Source organism: Histomonas meleagridis (assembly GCF_020186115.1).
Source record: "Histomonas meleagridis strain 2922-C6/04-10x chromosome Unknown contig_26, whole genome shotgun sequence".
NCBI lineage: Eukaryota > Parabasalia > Tritrichomonadida > Dientamoebidae > Histomonas > Histomonas meleagridis.
The window spans coordinates 359,794-376,203 of NW_027150837.1; the positions used below are offsets into that span (position 1 = coordinate 359,794).

General features: G+C 29.7%; 7 protein-coding genes across 7 annotated transcripts; 2 read left to right on the forward strand and 5 right to left on the reverse strand.

The window, feature by feature from the left end:
- Positions 1-108: 108 nt before the first annotated feature.
- On the reverse strand, positions 109-531 carry GO595_004321 (uncharacterized protein; the record flags this gene model as incomplete). The annotated part of the gene is made up of 1 exon (XM_067917440.1): positions 109-531. The coding sequence occupies one exon, from the start codon at positions 529-531 to the stop codon at positions 109-111; it is 423 nt and encodes a 140-aa protein (XP_067775445.1).
- A 768-nt stretch (positions 532-1,299) lies between these two features.
- On the forward strand, positions 1,300-2,226 carry GO595_004322 (uncharacterized protein; the record flags this gene model as incomplete). Its single annotated transcript, XM_067917441.1, has 1 exon — positions 1,300-2,226. One exon carries the CDS (start codon positions 1,300-1,302, stop codon positions 2,224-2,226), a length of 927 nt encoding a protein of 308 aa, XP_067775446.1.
- A 282-nt stretch (positions 2,227-2,508) lies between these two features.
- On the reverse strand, positions 2,509-2,820 carry GO595_004323 (60S acidic ribosomal protein P2; the record flags this gene model as incomplete). The annotated part of the gene is made up of 1 exon (XM_067917442.1): positions 2,509-2,820. The coding sequence occupies one exon, from the start codon at positions 2,818-2,820 to the stop codon at positions 2,509-2,511; it is 312 nt and encodes a 103-aa protein (XP_067775447.1).
- Positions 2,821-8,423: 5,603 nt separating this feature from the next.
- Positions 8,424-9,329, reverse strand: GO595_004324 (serine/threonine-protein phosphatase 2A catalytic subunit alpha isoform; the record flags this gene model as incomplete). The annotated part of the gene is made up of 1 exon (XM_067917443.1): positions 8,424-9,329. The coding sequence occupies one exon, from the start codon at positions 9,327-9,329 to the stop codon at positions 8,424-8,426; it is 906 nt and encodes a 301-aa protein (XP_067775448.1).
- Positions 9,330-9,697: 368 nt separating this feature from the next.
- On the reverse strand, positions 9,698-10,729 carry GO595_004325 (ATP/GTP nucleotide-binding protein; the record flags this gene model as incomplete). Its single annotated transcript, XM_067917444.1, has 1 exon — positions 9,698-10,729. The coding sequence occupies one exon, from the start codon at positions 10,727-10,729 to the stop codon at positions 9,698-9,700; it is 1,032 nt and encodes a 343-aa protein (XP_067775449.1).
- A 288-nt stretch (positions 10,730-11,017) lies between these two features.
- Positions 11,018-11,599, forward strand: GO595_004326 (small GTP-binding protein; the record flags this gene model as incomplete). The annotated part of the gene is made up of 1 exon (XM_067917446.1): positions 11,018-11,599. The coding sequence occupies one exon, from the start codon at positions 11,018-11,020 to the stop codon at positions 11,597-11,599; it is 582 nt and encodes a 193-aa protein (XP_067775450.1).
- Positions 11,600-12,231: 632 nt separating this feature from the next.
- On the reverse strand, positions 12,232-12,534 carry GO595_004327 (uncharacterized protein; the record flags this gene model as incomplete). The annotated part of the gene is made up of 1 exon (XM_067917447.1): positions 12,232-12,534. The coding sequence occupies one exon, from the start codon at positions 12,532-12,534 to the stop codon at positions 12,232-12,234; it is 303 nt and encodes a 100-aa protein (XP_067775451.1).
- Positions 12,535-16,410: the final 3,876 nt, after the last annotated feature.

A 16,410-nucleotide genomic window follows, 5' to 3' on the forward strand; every position in this document is an offset into this window, starting at 1 on the left:
CTATCGTCGTTTGGTCCATTTGATCATCCAATGGTTTTTGAGGCGGTAAAAAAGATTAAGAGATGACGTTGCGTTTATTGTGTTCTTATTTTGGTTCGCTTAAACTTTTTAGCTATATGAGCTATCACCGTATGAATCAGTGTAGTCATCGGTGTATGATCCATAAGAGGATGTGTAATAATCACTATCGCTTCCTGTTGAGGTATCAGGGGTAGGGTTTGATGGGGCTGGTGTTGGTTCTGGAGGTGGTGCTGGTGTTGGTTCTGGAGCTGGGGCTGGGGCTGGTTCCGGAGCTGGAGCAGGTGTTGGAGCTGGAGCTGGAGGAGATGAATGATGAGAAGATGAAGAAGAAGAGGAGGAAGAAGTTGAAGGTTCTTCTTTAGTTGGTTCTGTGGGTGGTTGAGCGGGTTCAGGTGGTTCAGCTGGCTGAGGTTGTTCAGCTGGTTTAGGTGTTTCGGCTGGCTGAGGTGGTGGGGCTGGCTTCTCCTTCTTTGTTTCCTTCTTTGGCTGTTCGTCGACTTCCTTGCACATTGGGATTGTGATGGGTGGCCATTTCAATAATTGAATGCACTTGTGAAAAAGCAGGTTTTCTGTTTTTAAATGAAGATTCAGAAAAAATTGTACGTTAACATTGAAACTTTATTCTTGGCTTCTGTAAACGGTCTCCAAAAAGAGGATGTTCGATAAAACTTTAATATTCGTCATCCTAAAAAATAAATTTATCCTTTTGAACAATGAATGATAGATATAATTTGGAAAATGAGAAAAAGATATGTTTTTTTCGGAAAAATATTAATATAAGAATAAACTCATTTGAATGATTCTTAAATCTTCGAAATTATTAAACTTGATATCTGCTATTTATCTTGATTTTCTACAACGATGAAAAAGTGTTTTTTATTTACAATTCCTTTGAAAAATATAATTGGTAAATTATATAATTTTATATCGAAAACATATAATTGGTTATCAAAACAAAAAAAGCATGGGGTTGGCATAACAAGACCAAATTTTATTGAACTTTTATGTATAAAGATGGAAAAATGCCTAAATAGCTACCAGAAAAAACGGTTTTAACGACTGTATTGAAAAATTATCAAACAATTTTTGGCGGGCTTTCATCAAATTTATGAAGCCACTTTTTTATACCAAAGTTGTTAATTACACAATAATAACCGTCAAGCAAGTTCTTGTCAAAATTGAATGAACGCTACTTTTTGACCAATCACTGACTCAAAAAGTCGAAATTGTTCTGTTTCTCCACAGCTAACAAAATATTTTTCACAACCACTTTAGTTCATGGGATTTGCTGATAAAAAAATTGGATGCCTTTCAATGAGAAACTTTATTATCCTTTGCGTTTCTGCAGTTATTGTGGTTGTTCTCGTAGTTACTCTGTCTGTAACTTTATCAACAAAAGATCCTGAAGGTGTAACGCCTTCATTGTGTGGTGTTGGAAATCACAATTGTAGAGGTGGATGGTTTTATCACTCATCTTATAATGATGCAGAACATAATGCCAATTATGCAAAATCAAAAGGTTGGAACTTTGTTTTTATCTCAATGCGCACAAGCATTGCAGCAGCAAATATCAAAGCTTTTCATGATAAAGGAATAAGTGTTCATTGGATGACACTTGAAGGTACACAATATGTCACTGATGTTGATGCATCCAAAAAAAAAATTACAGAAATTCTTGATTTCTTACGCGATAACAATCTGACTGTTGAAGGAATTCATCTTGATGCTGAACCACATGCACTCGACGAATGGAAAAATGGAGACGATAATACGCAAATCTCTATAATTGATAAGTTCCTTGTCGTACTTGAAGAGGTTCGAAAACTCGTTTCGAATTATTCAGAAAATTGTTTGTTATCATCGGCCATTGCATATTGGTTTCCCAATAGAGCAAATTCAGGCCGATTCCCTAACACTCATGGGTATGACTTCGTGAACTCAAAACGCCTTCACATGGTTGCACCAATGATATATAGCGGAACTGGCGAAACTGCCGAAGTCGTAATCAAAAATGCGCAGGGATATCTAAACGACAAAGTACCAACTGTGGTAGGAATGGGGGTCCTAGAATATCCGAATGAAAATGCGCTCAACGAAAACATCTTGCTCGTTTTCAACGAGTTCCAAAATGATGTGAACAAGTCAAGTTATTTCTATGGGGTTTCTATTTTCGCAAATACAAAATACACTGATTGGACAGATTAACTTGGATCATAAAAATTATGTGAAATGACTTTTATTTTAAAAAGTGAATTGAATATAAAACGATCACAATTCAGCGAAATTTTATCAACAATTTTTATTCCAAAATTCTAAAATAAAATCTCAATACGAAAAACTATTTTGTTTTAATTAGTAACATGAAATTGTTGTTTGGTTACTATGGCGTGGTATATGATTCAGTGGTGTTAATTTATTGATTTAAATAAAAATTGTTCAAAAAAAAATTTAAAAAAATGCAAAGTTGAAATGTGCGTTTATGTAATTTTAATCGAAGAGATCATCAAATCCACCTGCCAATTCAACAACTTCTTCTTCCTCCTTCTTTTCTTCTTCCTTAACTTCTGTTGTTGCAGCAGCGGCTGGAGCTGCAGCACCACCTCCAACAACGGCGAGTTTAGAAGAACCTTCCTTGATAAGTTCTTCAATGTTTTTACCATTTAATTTTTCAAGAAGGGCATCAATTGCTTTAGCATCAACTTGGATACCAACACTTTCGAGGATTGCTGTAATCTTTTCTTTGGATGGGGAGGCGTCGCCACCAGCTTGGGCAAGAAGATATGCAGCGATGTATTTCATGCTGATTAAGGCCAGCCATAACCGTTAAAAAGTACTTTTTAATAATGTCACTTTTTAATTAATTACTTGCAAAAGATTACGTTTGCATCTCTCACCCACAGGAGTCATGAAAACATCGTTCCGATAATGACTTAAATCCGTGACTGCTATTTACTTACATGCAATCGTAGCATAAATAAGAATATCACTTATGTTGCAATCATTCAATAATATACATAATTAGGTTGTAGATTGAGCTCACCAAATAATGCAAACCATGTTTTAATATGTAATAATATAAAGAAAATGAAGTCAAACACCAAAAAGACTAAATTAATTAAAATCAAATGTAATCAGGTATTATCTTTAAGGTTACAAAAAAATGTGTTACCACTTCAACTTCCAAAGATTAAAAAATTTTTTTCCCCAAATAATCAATAATTTTAAATTAACAAATTCAACAAAAAGAAAGTGATAAGGTTTCAAAAAATGATACAAGCTTGTCAGATGGAATTTTGTTTTCAATGTTCTAGCATGATACAAATTAAATTATTGGAAATAATTTTGTAACACAATTTCTTCAATTACGCGATAAGCTTTTAACAAATTCCCCGATTTCGGATTAGTTATCATATGAAACCACAAAAGAAATCATTCATTTAAATTCAAATCAAATTTATTTTTCAATAAAAAACGATTATATCGTAATATAAACCAGTCAATAGCATATGAATACTTTACAAATTTATGCAAGAGCAAATTGCTGAAACTGATGGATTGGTTCAGGAAACTGCTGAAGACCTCGAAACAAAAGTTTTGGAATATGCTCATTTTGAAGAATTGGTTCACCACCTTTCGTCTTCAAATTTTGAAGAAGCAAAATCACTTATTCACAAGCTTGATAAGTTATGGGTTCAAAAATTAATCCGGTGTACAATAACTTCTCAATTTATTTATCTTAACCTCAAGCTATATGGTGATTTATTTGAACTCACAGGATTCTCTCATTGATTTTTATCCAACTGAAGCTTCTTATTACTTTTATGCACGCGGCCTTATTGGAGACAACAACTTTGATCCAAACAAAATCAAGTCGGTTGAAGAATATGAAAAAGACCCTATTCAAGAAAACTCAATTTGGCATTTCATTCGAAATGATGATCTTGATGGGTTTCTTGATTTTTCCAGTTCGAGACCTAACATCAGCTCCTCAATAACGTTGTACAACTACATTTTTAATATGCCTGTCTTTGCAGCATTTTGTGGTTCGATGAAAATTTTAAATTACTTTGAGCAAAATCATTGCTTTCTTGGAAGTGAAGCTAAGGTTGTGGCGGTTGAGGGTGGTAACCTTGAAGCGGTTCAATTGCTTTCTAATAGGCACGACCTCAGCTCTAATATTGGCGTTGCGATTCAGTGCCACAACAATAAAGTTGTGAAATTTTCTATCGTAGGGCACCCCAAATGTATAGTAATGGTACATTAGATTTTACTCTCTCGAATGCAAGCCGATTTTTCAACACTAATTTAATTCTTAAATGTTAGACGAACTTAATTTCGACGTAAATCAACAAGATTGTTGTGTAAGCACATGCCTTCATTATGCTGCCAAAAATTCGAATTTTCCTTTAGTAAAATATTTGTTGAGCAAAGGCGCAAATAAAAATTTGAAAGATTCCTTAAATAAAAGGCCAGTAGACTATGCTGATACTGAAGAAACAATTACTGTAATCGCTAGTACATAGCGCCGGTGCTAAATGCGCGTTCTGCTAAGTAGCCACTTAAAGTGAATTTTTTATGGTTAAAAGTAAAAAACTTTTTCGACACACTTTTAAAGAATGGTTATAATTTGTTAATTGTAAAAATAAGTTAATTATTTTACGGAATAAGTGACTTTTTTTGAAATTTTTTTAGAAAAATAAGAATAATATACGAAACATTATGTAATAAAATTTTATTATTATCTAAGTTTATCAATATTATAAAGGGTAAATCTTTTGACTTATTCTATTATTGTTTTTTGTATATTGATTAAAAAATTAACTACAAAATAACTCAAACTTATAACCTTATTAAGGACTTAACTTGGTAATTATTTATTTTACATAATTAAGGTAATCAAATAATAATTTTTTATGAAAAATATTCGTTTTGATATTTTTTAGGATTTTATAAGGTGTGGAACATTGTCTAATTTTCATGAAAAGTTACATATTATTTTTAAAACAATGCATTGGAAAAATAGATCAAGGTCAAAGATAAGACAATCTTAATCATATTAAAAACAATATTAGAAAACCATTTGTAGACATGATTTTTATATTTGTGAATTCACTTGTTGTTAATTTAATTAATTTGTAACAAATGGCAATTTTTCTTTATCATGCAAAATTTTGCTTTGTTAAAATATGCTTTAGTGTGTGTATATATTAAAATTGAGCTGAATTATAATGCATTGTTTGTTAGTTTGAAGATATTGATCTAATGTCTAAAAGTTTTTATGAATTTTAAATTGTTCCATTAAACTTTTGATATTTTTAGATTATATAGTGCTTGTTTTTTATGACATGATTCTTTCTCTGTGATTATTGATTGATCTCCGATTTAAATGAATAGATAGGTATGGTAAGATAACTTTTGTAATTCTCTATTCAAATACTCATAATTTCAAAAACTTGTTTATTGATACATAAATCCATTAAAAAAAAATATAAAAGAAACAGTTTGTTTAATAACATTATTTTCGAAATTCATTCATTCATTTCATTTCGAAAATCACATATTTTCTTAATCGTTTTCCGAATCTGATGAAGTCTCTTGCAAATTAACTTTATGCTTCACTTCCTGAATGAACTCATCGCTTATAATTTTTTGTCTCATTTCGTCTATAAAAGGAGGACTTAAAAGTTCTTTTCGTATTAGGTTCATCATGTTGCCATTAATGTATTTATTTTTATCTGTTTCATTTGTCTGTTTTTGGTTAACATTTTTTAAGTTTGCATTTGTTTTTACTTCTTTTCCTTCAGCATCTGCGTTTGTCATGTTTCGCGAATTTGCTTTATTTGCGAATGATTTCTCATCAATTTTTGTTTGCGTTTTATCATATGAAACTTTATCTTTATCTTCTGGCGAATTTGTTTTTTTGGTTTGAGTTGGACTTGTTTTTGGTGAATTTTGCTTATTTGAAGTTATTTTCGGTGATGTTTTATTATTAGTTTCATCATCTGAACTAAAGTTATCATTTATGTTTTTTACTTTTTCTTTTGGTGAATTTATATTTTTTCTATTATTTTGTTTGTTAATATTTACAATTTCTTTATTTAAAGTTCGTTTTGATGCTTTTGTGCTATTATCGATATTTTCTGGTTCGTTTTTTAAACTTGTTGGATTTTTGTTGTTTTGTTTTTCTTTGTCTTCTGTTGATGAATTTACTTTTTTGTTTGCATTTTGTTTAGTTTGTGTTGGACTTGTTTTTGGTGAATTTTGCTTATTTGAAGTTCTTTTTACCGAATTTGGAGATGTTTTACTGTTATCTTCTTTCTTTGGACTTGACTTCTTAGTGATTTCGTTTGCTTTTGTGGGTGATGCAAATCTGTTCTTATTTCGCGTTGTTATCTTTTGAGGACTTTGATTATCTTTCTTTTTATATTGCTCATATACTTTTTTGATAACATTTTCTCGATCTCCTTTTTTCTCTTCTGTAATTTGTTTTGATTTAATATTTTTGTTTTCATTGCTTGAAATTGTTTTACTTTTTATTGATTTGTTTTCGATTTTAATATTTTTAGTGTCATTATCATCTTTCGTTGGTGAATTTGTAATTTCTTTAGTTTGATTACTTTTATTATTATTTTTATCATCATTAGAAGTTATTGATTTGTTATATGTTACTGAAGAATTTGTAACTTCTTTTGTCTGATCAGTTTTTTTAACTTTTATATCATTATCTGAACTTGCACTAGCCATTGGACTTTTCGTTGATTTGTTATCTGTTACTGAAACTTTATCATCTTTAGAAGAATTTGTAACTTCTTTCGGTTGATTAACTTTTTTATCTTTTATTTCATTATCTGAACTTGCACTAACCATTTGACTTTTCGTTGATTTGTTATCTGTTACTGATACTTTATCATTATCAGATGAGTTTGCAATTTCTTTTGTTTGATCAACTTTTTTATTTTTTATTATTTTATTATCTGTAATTAATGATTCCCAAATTTTATCATTCTTTATTTTGTTTTGTCTTCTTTGTTCATCTTCACTTGAAATAGCTTCGTCATTACTTGAGTTACTACTTAAATCAATTGGTTCAAACATCTTTTTGATACTTGGTGATGTTTGACTTCTGTGTCGAGTGAAAAATGATCTTTTCCCTACAACTGGAGCAGGTTTCTTTTTATATTGTTCATAAACTTTTTTAAGGACATTTCCTTTGACTTCTTCTTTGATGAGTTCAATGTTCTTAGTTTTGATATTAAAACTCGACGACCGTTTTCTTGTTCGAATTCTGATTTCTTCTTGACCTGTAAATTTAAAGACATTCTCTGTTTTGTTGTTCTCATTTTCTTCATCTGATTTGATATAATTTTCGCAGAGAATTGAATTGGGTACCAAACCAAAACTTTCGGTTGGTATGATAACGTTTTTCTTTTCTCTTCGTGGCTTTTTCTCAATTCGTGGTTCGATATTAGTTGTTGGAGAACTATCTGAATTAATTTCTTTTTTGACATTTTCAATAATTTTGTTGGGTTCATCGTTTTTGACTGTGGTTTTCTCGGTATTCTCATTGTTTGTTTTGTTAATTATTTGAGTTTCTTTAAGGGATGATGTTTCGTTATCTATTGATTCTTGATTTAAATTCTTTTGATTAGATTCACTCGTGCTTGGTTTGTCGTCTGTGGGGTTAACAGTTTTTTCTTTGTTTGTTTTTGCGTTTGTTAAATTTTCTTGATTTATATGAACTCTTGGTTGAATGGAAAAAGAAATCTGAGGATACTTTTCTTTCTTTTTTTGAGGTGAGTGTCCTGTATCTAACTTTTCCCTAACTGGTTTGTTAACAGTAATTTGGGATTGTGTAATAAATTCTGTTTTCTTTAAATAATCATTAATTTCATCCATGAACTCTTTCCGCATTTTTTCGAATTCACGCCGCATTTTGTAGCTGTTTTTATGGGGTGAATCGAGGTTCATTTTCTGTTATGTCTATCGGTAGCACTTTTTATATATACTGTAATCAAAATTGGCGGGAAAAAATGTCGCATCCAAATCACCAAATTTCATTGTTCTGATTTTAAAAATCGTTATTACCATCAATTTTTAAATTCAAAATAATGCGCTGTTATAGAAAGTATTTGTTATTTGAATGATTTTTATTACACAAAGGATTTAAAATGAGTTTAAAAAAAATCATTTTATGGTTAATTTAAGAATACACCTAAAGGACATTTACAAATCATTTTGATTTTTATTTAAATTAACCCCCACATTAAATTGCTAAATTTTTCATCACACGACAAATGATCATCAAAAATGAAAAAACCGATTTCCGGTATTGAATATTTCAGATAAGTCTTTACAAAAAGTTTTCATTTTCAACATTTATTTTTCTGGTTAAAAAACACAAATCAAGACCATTGATCCGGGAACACCACCTTTTCGAGTGAATGTTCCCACTGCATAGCTCTAAACCTTGTTAATTCCTTTTCGGTGGGTGATGAAATTTCGAGCACTGCAGCCTCTCTGTATAACTTCGAATAGTATGGAGTTGAGAACACGGTCATTACTAAGTCATCGTGGCATATTGCGAACCCGCCATCCTTTTTTTCATGCCCACGAATGATTAGCGACAGTTTATTTTCGTGAAGAAAATGATGTGAAATATCGGAGCCCCAGAGATAGCCTGCTTGACGAGGCGAGATTGAGTAGCCGAGACCTTCATATGGATCACTCCATAGGATATCAGAGATGACACCGGCCATTGTTGTCATTGCAACAAATCGCTCGGCTTTTTCGATATCTGATACTGATTTCAAAAGTGGACAAAGACCGCCGTGAACACAAAAATATTGTGAATCTATAACAGCGGCAAGTGGAAGATACTTGAATACTTCAATAAAGCATTGCCATATGGAATAATTAGAATAGCGTCGCATAATTTCTGTATAAAAACCAAATGTAATGGTAAGTGTGGGTGACTCATGATTACCACGAATAAGATATACGTCATCGGGGTATTTGATTTTAAGACATAGGAGAAGAAGAATGGTTTCAACTGAATTATCACCTCTATCTACATAATCTCCTAAAAACAAATATCGCCCGTCAGGTGGACGTTCGAAAATATCGAAGATTTCCCTGAGGTTTTTGAAATCGCCATGAACATCCCCACAAACGATTAATGGAGAATTAACATAAAGAACATTTTTCTCTGATTGAAGAACCTCAATGGCAATATCACAGACAAAAAATATTTCTTCCGGTTGGATAAATTCGAAGTTATAAAGTCTTTCTATGATTTCATCCAAATCCATTCGTCTGAAATCTGCCGTCAAAACTCAGTCAAAACTAAATCATTTTCTTTTCACCAAAAAACTCTTAAATAACTTTATTATCTTTAATGGCACTTCTTAAAACCCAAATCAACGTTTATATTTCTTACTGAAAAGCTCATCAAACACAGAATTTGAAATAAATGATTAATCTTCATCATTCAAAATTTCACAAAAAACACATTAGAATTGATTTTAATTTAGTATTATCGAAGTCATTGTTTACACATATTTAAATGAAGAAATAAAACAACAAAACTCCTCACAGCCACAGACAAATAAAGTGCTCATTTTTGTATGAACACACAAATTTCAATGATGAACCAGATTTACAGAAACATTCACTTTCTTTACTTTTCCTGTTCCGCGTAATATTTTTCTAAGTGCTCCAGGAAGAGTGTATGTATATGATTTATTGCGTCTGCCCCACTACAGTCTATTACATATTCCTTTGGGAACAATTTTATCATTTCGTCTTGTACGGCCAATGCGTAATTCACAATTGCGGGCACATCCAATTTCATTTGTCTTTTCTCGGTCGACCCGAATATCGATGACCGTATCGAATTGGATATGTCAGCGCGTTGACGTGTAAGAAGAATTGGTAAAATAAATCCTTGTTTCCCGCGCGGCTGTCTTCCGAAAAGTTCTTTGTTGAACCCGTCGAGTGGATTCAACGCGTTTTGTCCGCAAAGATGAAGAAACAAATTCGGATTAAGATGAATACCTTCGACAATGAGAGGTTTTCCATCCGTTAATGTTTTAAATATGTCACCTTCGATGCCATCGGTGGCGACTTTGCATTGTTGATGATAAAGATCCATGAACTCATCAACTGATTTGTGGGAGGTATACCAAAGTGCTCGCCCAAGATGATCTCCGGAATTACTGGTGAGTGCACAAACAATATCGGTCTGAAGAATGGTAGAAACATTAAGACGCTCTCCAAGCTGAAAGGCTAAATTGGATTTACCAACAAAGCCTGTGCCTGATATAAAAATGATTAATGGAATTCGCTCTAAATTGAAGTTTTGAATAAGATGGAATCGCTTTTGTGTAAGTGGTGAGTTATCAAAGGTAGAAATAAGTTCAAATACTCGTTGTGTAAGTTCATCTTGAGTGATTTCAAACTTTTTTTGATCAACAAATTCTTCTTTGATTTTACGTGAAATATCTACGGCTTGTGAGGGTGGAACCATGCATGCCATAAGATAACGAGAAAGACTGAATCGACTAAATACATATTCATATTGTTCGATTTTAACACGAATTGAGATATAATCATACTTTGATCGAATGTTTCTCCTTCTATGCTCTTGATGGATCTGAGATGGGTCAACCAGATCTTTATTGACAAAACTCGTCAACAAATTCCAGTTCATCTTTGACACTTTTGTATCTGCACCCAACAGAGTGAATTGTTATGTGAAAAATAAAAAGAATAAAACCATTCTGCATGTTATTTTCTAATAAAAAAAAATTATTTTTATTTAATAAGATAAACCTGATTCAGAAAATGTGTGGTGTAGTATATGATGATTTTTATTTTTTTAATTTTTGCTTTTTTGAATTCATTTCTGACCGTTAACCCGTCAAACAGAAAAAGTTTATCAAATTGAACGACTTTGTTCGAATCAGATGCTCTGAAAAGTGTCAGATTACCAATCTTTATGTCTGTGGCTTACAGCTTCAAGTTTATTCTAATCGGATCAAGTGGAGTTGGTAAAACAGCAATCTTAAAGCGTCTTGTTGAAGATACATTTATAAGTGAATCACAATCTACAATTGGTGTAGAATTTGATTCAAAAACAATTATTGTTGAAGGTCAAGAGATTAAATTACAAATTTGGGATACAGCAGGCCAAGAAAGATTTAGGTCAATTGCAAAGGCATATTTTAGAAATGCTGTTGGCGTTATTCTTGTATATGATATAACAGAAAAAAAGACATTCGAAGAAATAAACTTGTGGTTGGGAGATGTCCACTCATTATGTGATCCGTCAGCCTCCATAATTTTAATTGGTAACAAATGTGACCTTGAAGATAAACGCGTAATTACACTTGCAGAAGCAGAAAACTTCGCTAAAAATCATCAGTTAATGTACCTTGAAACGTCAGCTTTAAATGGTAAAAATGTCACTGAAGCATTTATGACAGTAGCTACTAACATTTATCGTAAAGGAGTCAAATCTCTACCAAAGCCTAAAAAATTACCAGAAGAAAAAAGCGAAGAATCATCATGCTGTGGATGAACAACTAAAAAAAGTTTTAATGCCTTCTTTTGATTTTTAGACCGTTTATTTTGGCATGTTTAACCGTTTAACCGTTTTTTAAAGTCAGATGAAAGTCATAAAGTTAAAATTGAATTATTTTGACTTAATATTTGAGGTAACTGACATAATGCTTCCAGAATAGTTTTCTTTCTCCTTGTTGGTAAAAAAATACTTTGAGGAAACTTAAATTATAAATTGATGAGTGAATAACAATGCATGTATAAAAAATACTTGTTATAAGGGGTAATATATTAGGTAATATAGTAATGAGTATTTCTAAATAATTGTCATCAACACCAATAAATTATGATTTAAGAAAGAAGCAAAAAATGGAATATTAATAAGAAGAATACATTTAATGCTTCAATCCAAATATTTAGAATGGAACCCAATGAAATGAAATTTCTTCTTTTTTAGATCATTAACGTTACGGAGATAAAGTAACTTAGCTAAATCAAATTATAAACTCATCTTCAATGGAAAAATCATTAATAATATTTATTCTATTTAATGTTAATTTCTTTGTTTTTATTATTTTATCAAAAATCATTCAAATAAAACAAAATATTTTTAAGTAAAAATAATAATAAATTACAAATTTACATAATAAATTACAAAACAATTGGACGTTCTTCTTCTTTTTTGTAGTACCTTAAGTTGCATGAAGGTCCATTTGGTTGGAAAACGGGAAAAGCTCCATACGGCCTTGACAATCCATCCGGCGTGGGATACGCGTCGAATTTTTGTCGTTTATTTTTATTATTTTCGTTTTCATTTTCATCGTCTGAGTTCAGCACAGATTTTCTCTTTAATGCCTGCGCCGTTTTAATATCTCTTTTTTGTACCCTTAACATTCTTTCTGCCTTTTCGTCATATGTTTCACCTCGCGCAGTTCTACTGTCCGCTTCTTTCATTTTTTGCTTTAAATCCAATTTTTGCTCTTGAAGTATATCACTTTGCACTTGATAAATTGACATTTCCGAAATCGCCGCCATTTTCTTTCTTCTTAAAGCGATCGATTGTACTTTATCATTATTATATTTTTCGAAATTATTTGTTTTATTATTGTTATTATTAAGTTTCGTTGATATGTTTTCGATTTTTTTGTTTAAGTCATTTAATATAATTTCTTTTTCATATTTTTGAAGTTCTTTTTCTTTAATACGAACTTCATAAAATGAAATTTTATCATTAATTTCTTTATCAGTGAAATCTTTTCCACATAAATTTGTTTTTCGTTCATTTTTTTCAGGTTTTTCAAGTTTTATAGTTAACTTATCGACGTTTTCTTGTTCGACTTTAATTTGATTTTTTAATTCATTAAATTTATTTTCGAGTTCTTTTAACTTTGGAATTTTATTTTGATATATTTCAATTTGATGAATAAAATCATTTAATTTTACATTTAATAATTTTATTTCTTCTTCTTTCTTTCGAAGTTCTTTTTCACCTTTTTTCATAATTTCATCATGACGATTATATTGTTCATATATTAAACATAATTCATCTTGTTTATCTATTACCATTCTTTTAATATTTGCGAAATTATTTACTTGCAAATTATAATTATTTTGTTGATTAATAATTTGTTTTTCGATTCTTTGAAGTATTAAATTTAATCGATTTTTCTCATTGATTTGTATATCGATTTTGTTTTGTAATTCATTATATTCTTTTTGTGATTTCATTAAATCAGATTTCAAAATTTCTTTTTTGTTTATTTCCGTTTTAAGTTCATTTTTCTGTAATTTTAATAATGTTTCCGAATTTAAATATTCGTTTTTTAATGAGTCAATTTCATTTTGCAATATTTTGATTTTATCTTTATATTCACTAATTAATTGATTCGACGTTTTAATGATATCAATATAATGATTACGTTCGATTCGCGTATGTTCATAAAGTATTGATATATCCGAAATTTTTTGATTCATAATTTCAAGTTTTCGAGAAATATTTAAAAAAATTAAATTCTTTTCATTAGCTTCAACTTTAAAATCGGATGTTTTCTTCTTCATTAATATCATTTCACGCGCTTTTCGATTACGTATAAAAGTTTCTTCTTTAAATTGTTGTATAAATTCTTGTTCTTTTTTAATTAATGAGTTATAATGAATTTGTTTTTCATTTTTATCTTTTATAGTTTCTTTTATATTATTTAAAATTTCTTTTTGCACTTTCTCTATTGTTAAAATTGACTTCAAATTGTTTTCTTTTGATTGATTTATATTTGATAATTCTTCTTTTAATTTTAAGTTTTGTTGTTTCTCAAAATTAATATCTTTTTTGATTGATGTTATTTGACTTTCATATGCTGTTTTTTCAAGTTTTACTTTATTGATTACATCTTTAAATTTCTTAAACGTTTGTTTACGTTTTTCAATTTCTTTGTTATTTATTATAATTTGATTATTTAATTCAGTGATCATTAAATCGGATTCTGTTATCATTTTATTTATTGATTTTTGTTCCAAATTTTTTTGTAATTTAAATTCGTTTTGCTGAATAATTTGCGATTTAATTTCATCACTTTGTTTCCGGATTTTATTCGATTCGAAATATAATGTATCTGTTTCTTGTTGAATTCGTTGATATTCAGTTTCAGTTTTTGTACATTTATTACTTAAATTGGTCATTTTTACGTCTAACGCTGATAATTGTTCAAATGTTTTCTTCTCATCTTCAAGAAGTTTATTAAGAACATTTTGAAGTGTTAAAGTTTTATGTTTTAATTTGATTGGAATTGAACTGATTTCATTAAGTTTTTGATTAGATGCTTTCTTCTTTTCATTAACATCATTCATATTTTCATCCAATTTTAAAAGTCGTTCATTGATATTTGATTGTTCAGATGTAAGTTTGGCAATTTTGTTTTTTCTTTCTTTTATTAAATCTTCAAGACTTGAGTTTGCTTTTTGTATTTGGAGTCTTTGTGGTGTGCAATTTTGCTCTTGATCTTCTTGAAGTTTTAATACTTTAGATTGAAGTTTTTGATATTCTTTATTTTTTAAAGTTGTGTTGGTAACTGTGCTCTTAATTTGATCTTGTGTGGTTTCTAATTCAACTTGAACATTTGTAACTGATTGTCGTAAAGAATTTAATTCTGTTCGATGATTTTGTTGTTCAATCGCAAAATTTTCAATTTTCATTATTTGTTCTTTTAATTCTTTATTAAGTTCATTTGCTCGTCTCATTAATTGTTGTTCAGCATCACACGATTGTTTAAATGCTAAAATTAATTTTGTAAACTTATAATTTAATGATCTTTCATCATCTTCACTGATTTGATGTGAATTTAAAAGATCTTTGAGCAAAATGATTGCAGGATAATCATTTACGTTTTGATCTATATCATTCATTATGAAATTTTAACGTATGCATTATTTTTAAACGTTAATTTATCAGTGACATTATACGATCAAAAAACACATAAAAAGTCATCACATCCACGGTTAATTCCATGAAAAAGTAAAAATATTTTGACACATTCAGATCATTTTTGATTCAAAATCAATGTAAACAACAGAAAAATTGATATTATGTTCATCATCGTTCCAGGCCCTGTTTTTTGTAAATTCTTATCAAAAATGCGGTTAAAGGGTTGTCGTTTTGAAGGAGACGTTAAAAAACCAACAATCAAAAACAACAAATGAATTCTCCAATAAAACCAAAATCTAAAGTAATTAAGATAGCATTAATTGGTCCTCAGAAAGTTGGGAAGACATCTCTTATAAATAAATTCCATTTTGATACATTTGATACAAATACAATAGCAACTATTGGAGCGTCGTTCATTGTTCATAAATTTTATGTAAACGGTGAAGAGAAAAATGTACAGATATGGGATACTGCTGGTCAAGAAAGATATAGATGCTTAGGTCCAATTTATTATCGAGATGCTTCTGCTGCAATTGCTGTATTTGATGTAACCAGTGAAAGTTCGTTTGATGAAATGAAAAGCTTTATTGAAGAATTTAAACAGAATTGTAGTGATTTTGAGCATATTGCACTTGTAGGAAATAAAACAGATTTAATCGAACAATCAAACATTGATATACCAAAAATAAAGACTTGGGCGAAAACTCAAGGGTATTCATTCCATCTTACATCTTGTTTAACAGGAGAAGGAATCGATAAATTATTTCAAGATGTCGCTACAGTTATTATTAAAAACAAAATGGAAACAAATGATACCGAAAAAATTGAACTCGATCAAAGCCATGATAAAGACAGATGTAAATGCTAATATAACTATAAGAAGATAAATTTTTTTGCGAATAAAATAATAAATATTATAATTTTTTTTAAGAATTTCTTTTTGTTTTATGAAAAAATAGTTAAATACTTAAATTATGATATCATAATTTTGATATCAAAATTTTATAAATTTAATAATCAAAACAGATTTCTTGATTTGAGGTATTATCTTAATTAATAAAAAAACTAAACTTTCCAAATATGCTCAGATCCACAATTGTCAGAAAGTGTGTTTATGATATATAGATAAATTTATTGCTTCCTTCAAAAAGTGGATGTTTATGACACTAAAATTTCAGAACAGTTCTATACAAAAAGTTGATTTAACGTTATCTAATTAATCACATTTGTAAATTTCAATTATTTTTTTAATGGGAAATAATGAAAGTAATGCGCCTCAAATTATATGCAACTAAGAGACCAGACAACTAACATGTAAAAATCCAGAATATATTCAAATATTATTATGCATTGAATATTATCTCCATAATTTAAATGAAGATAACTTTGAAGAAAATCTATGCAAAATTCTA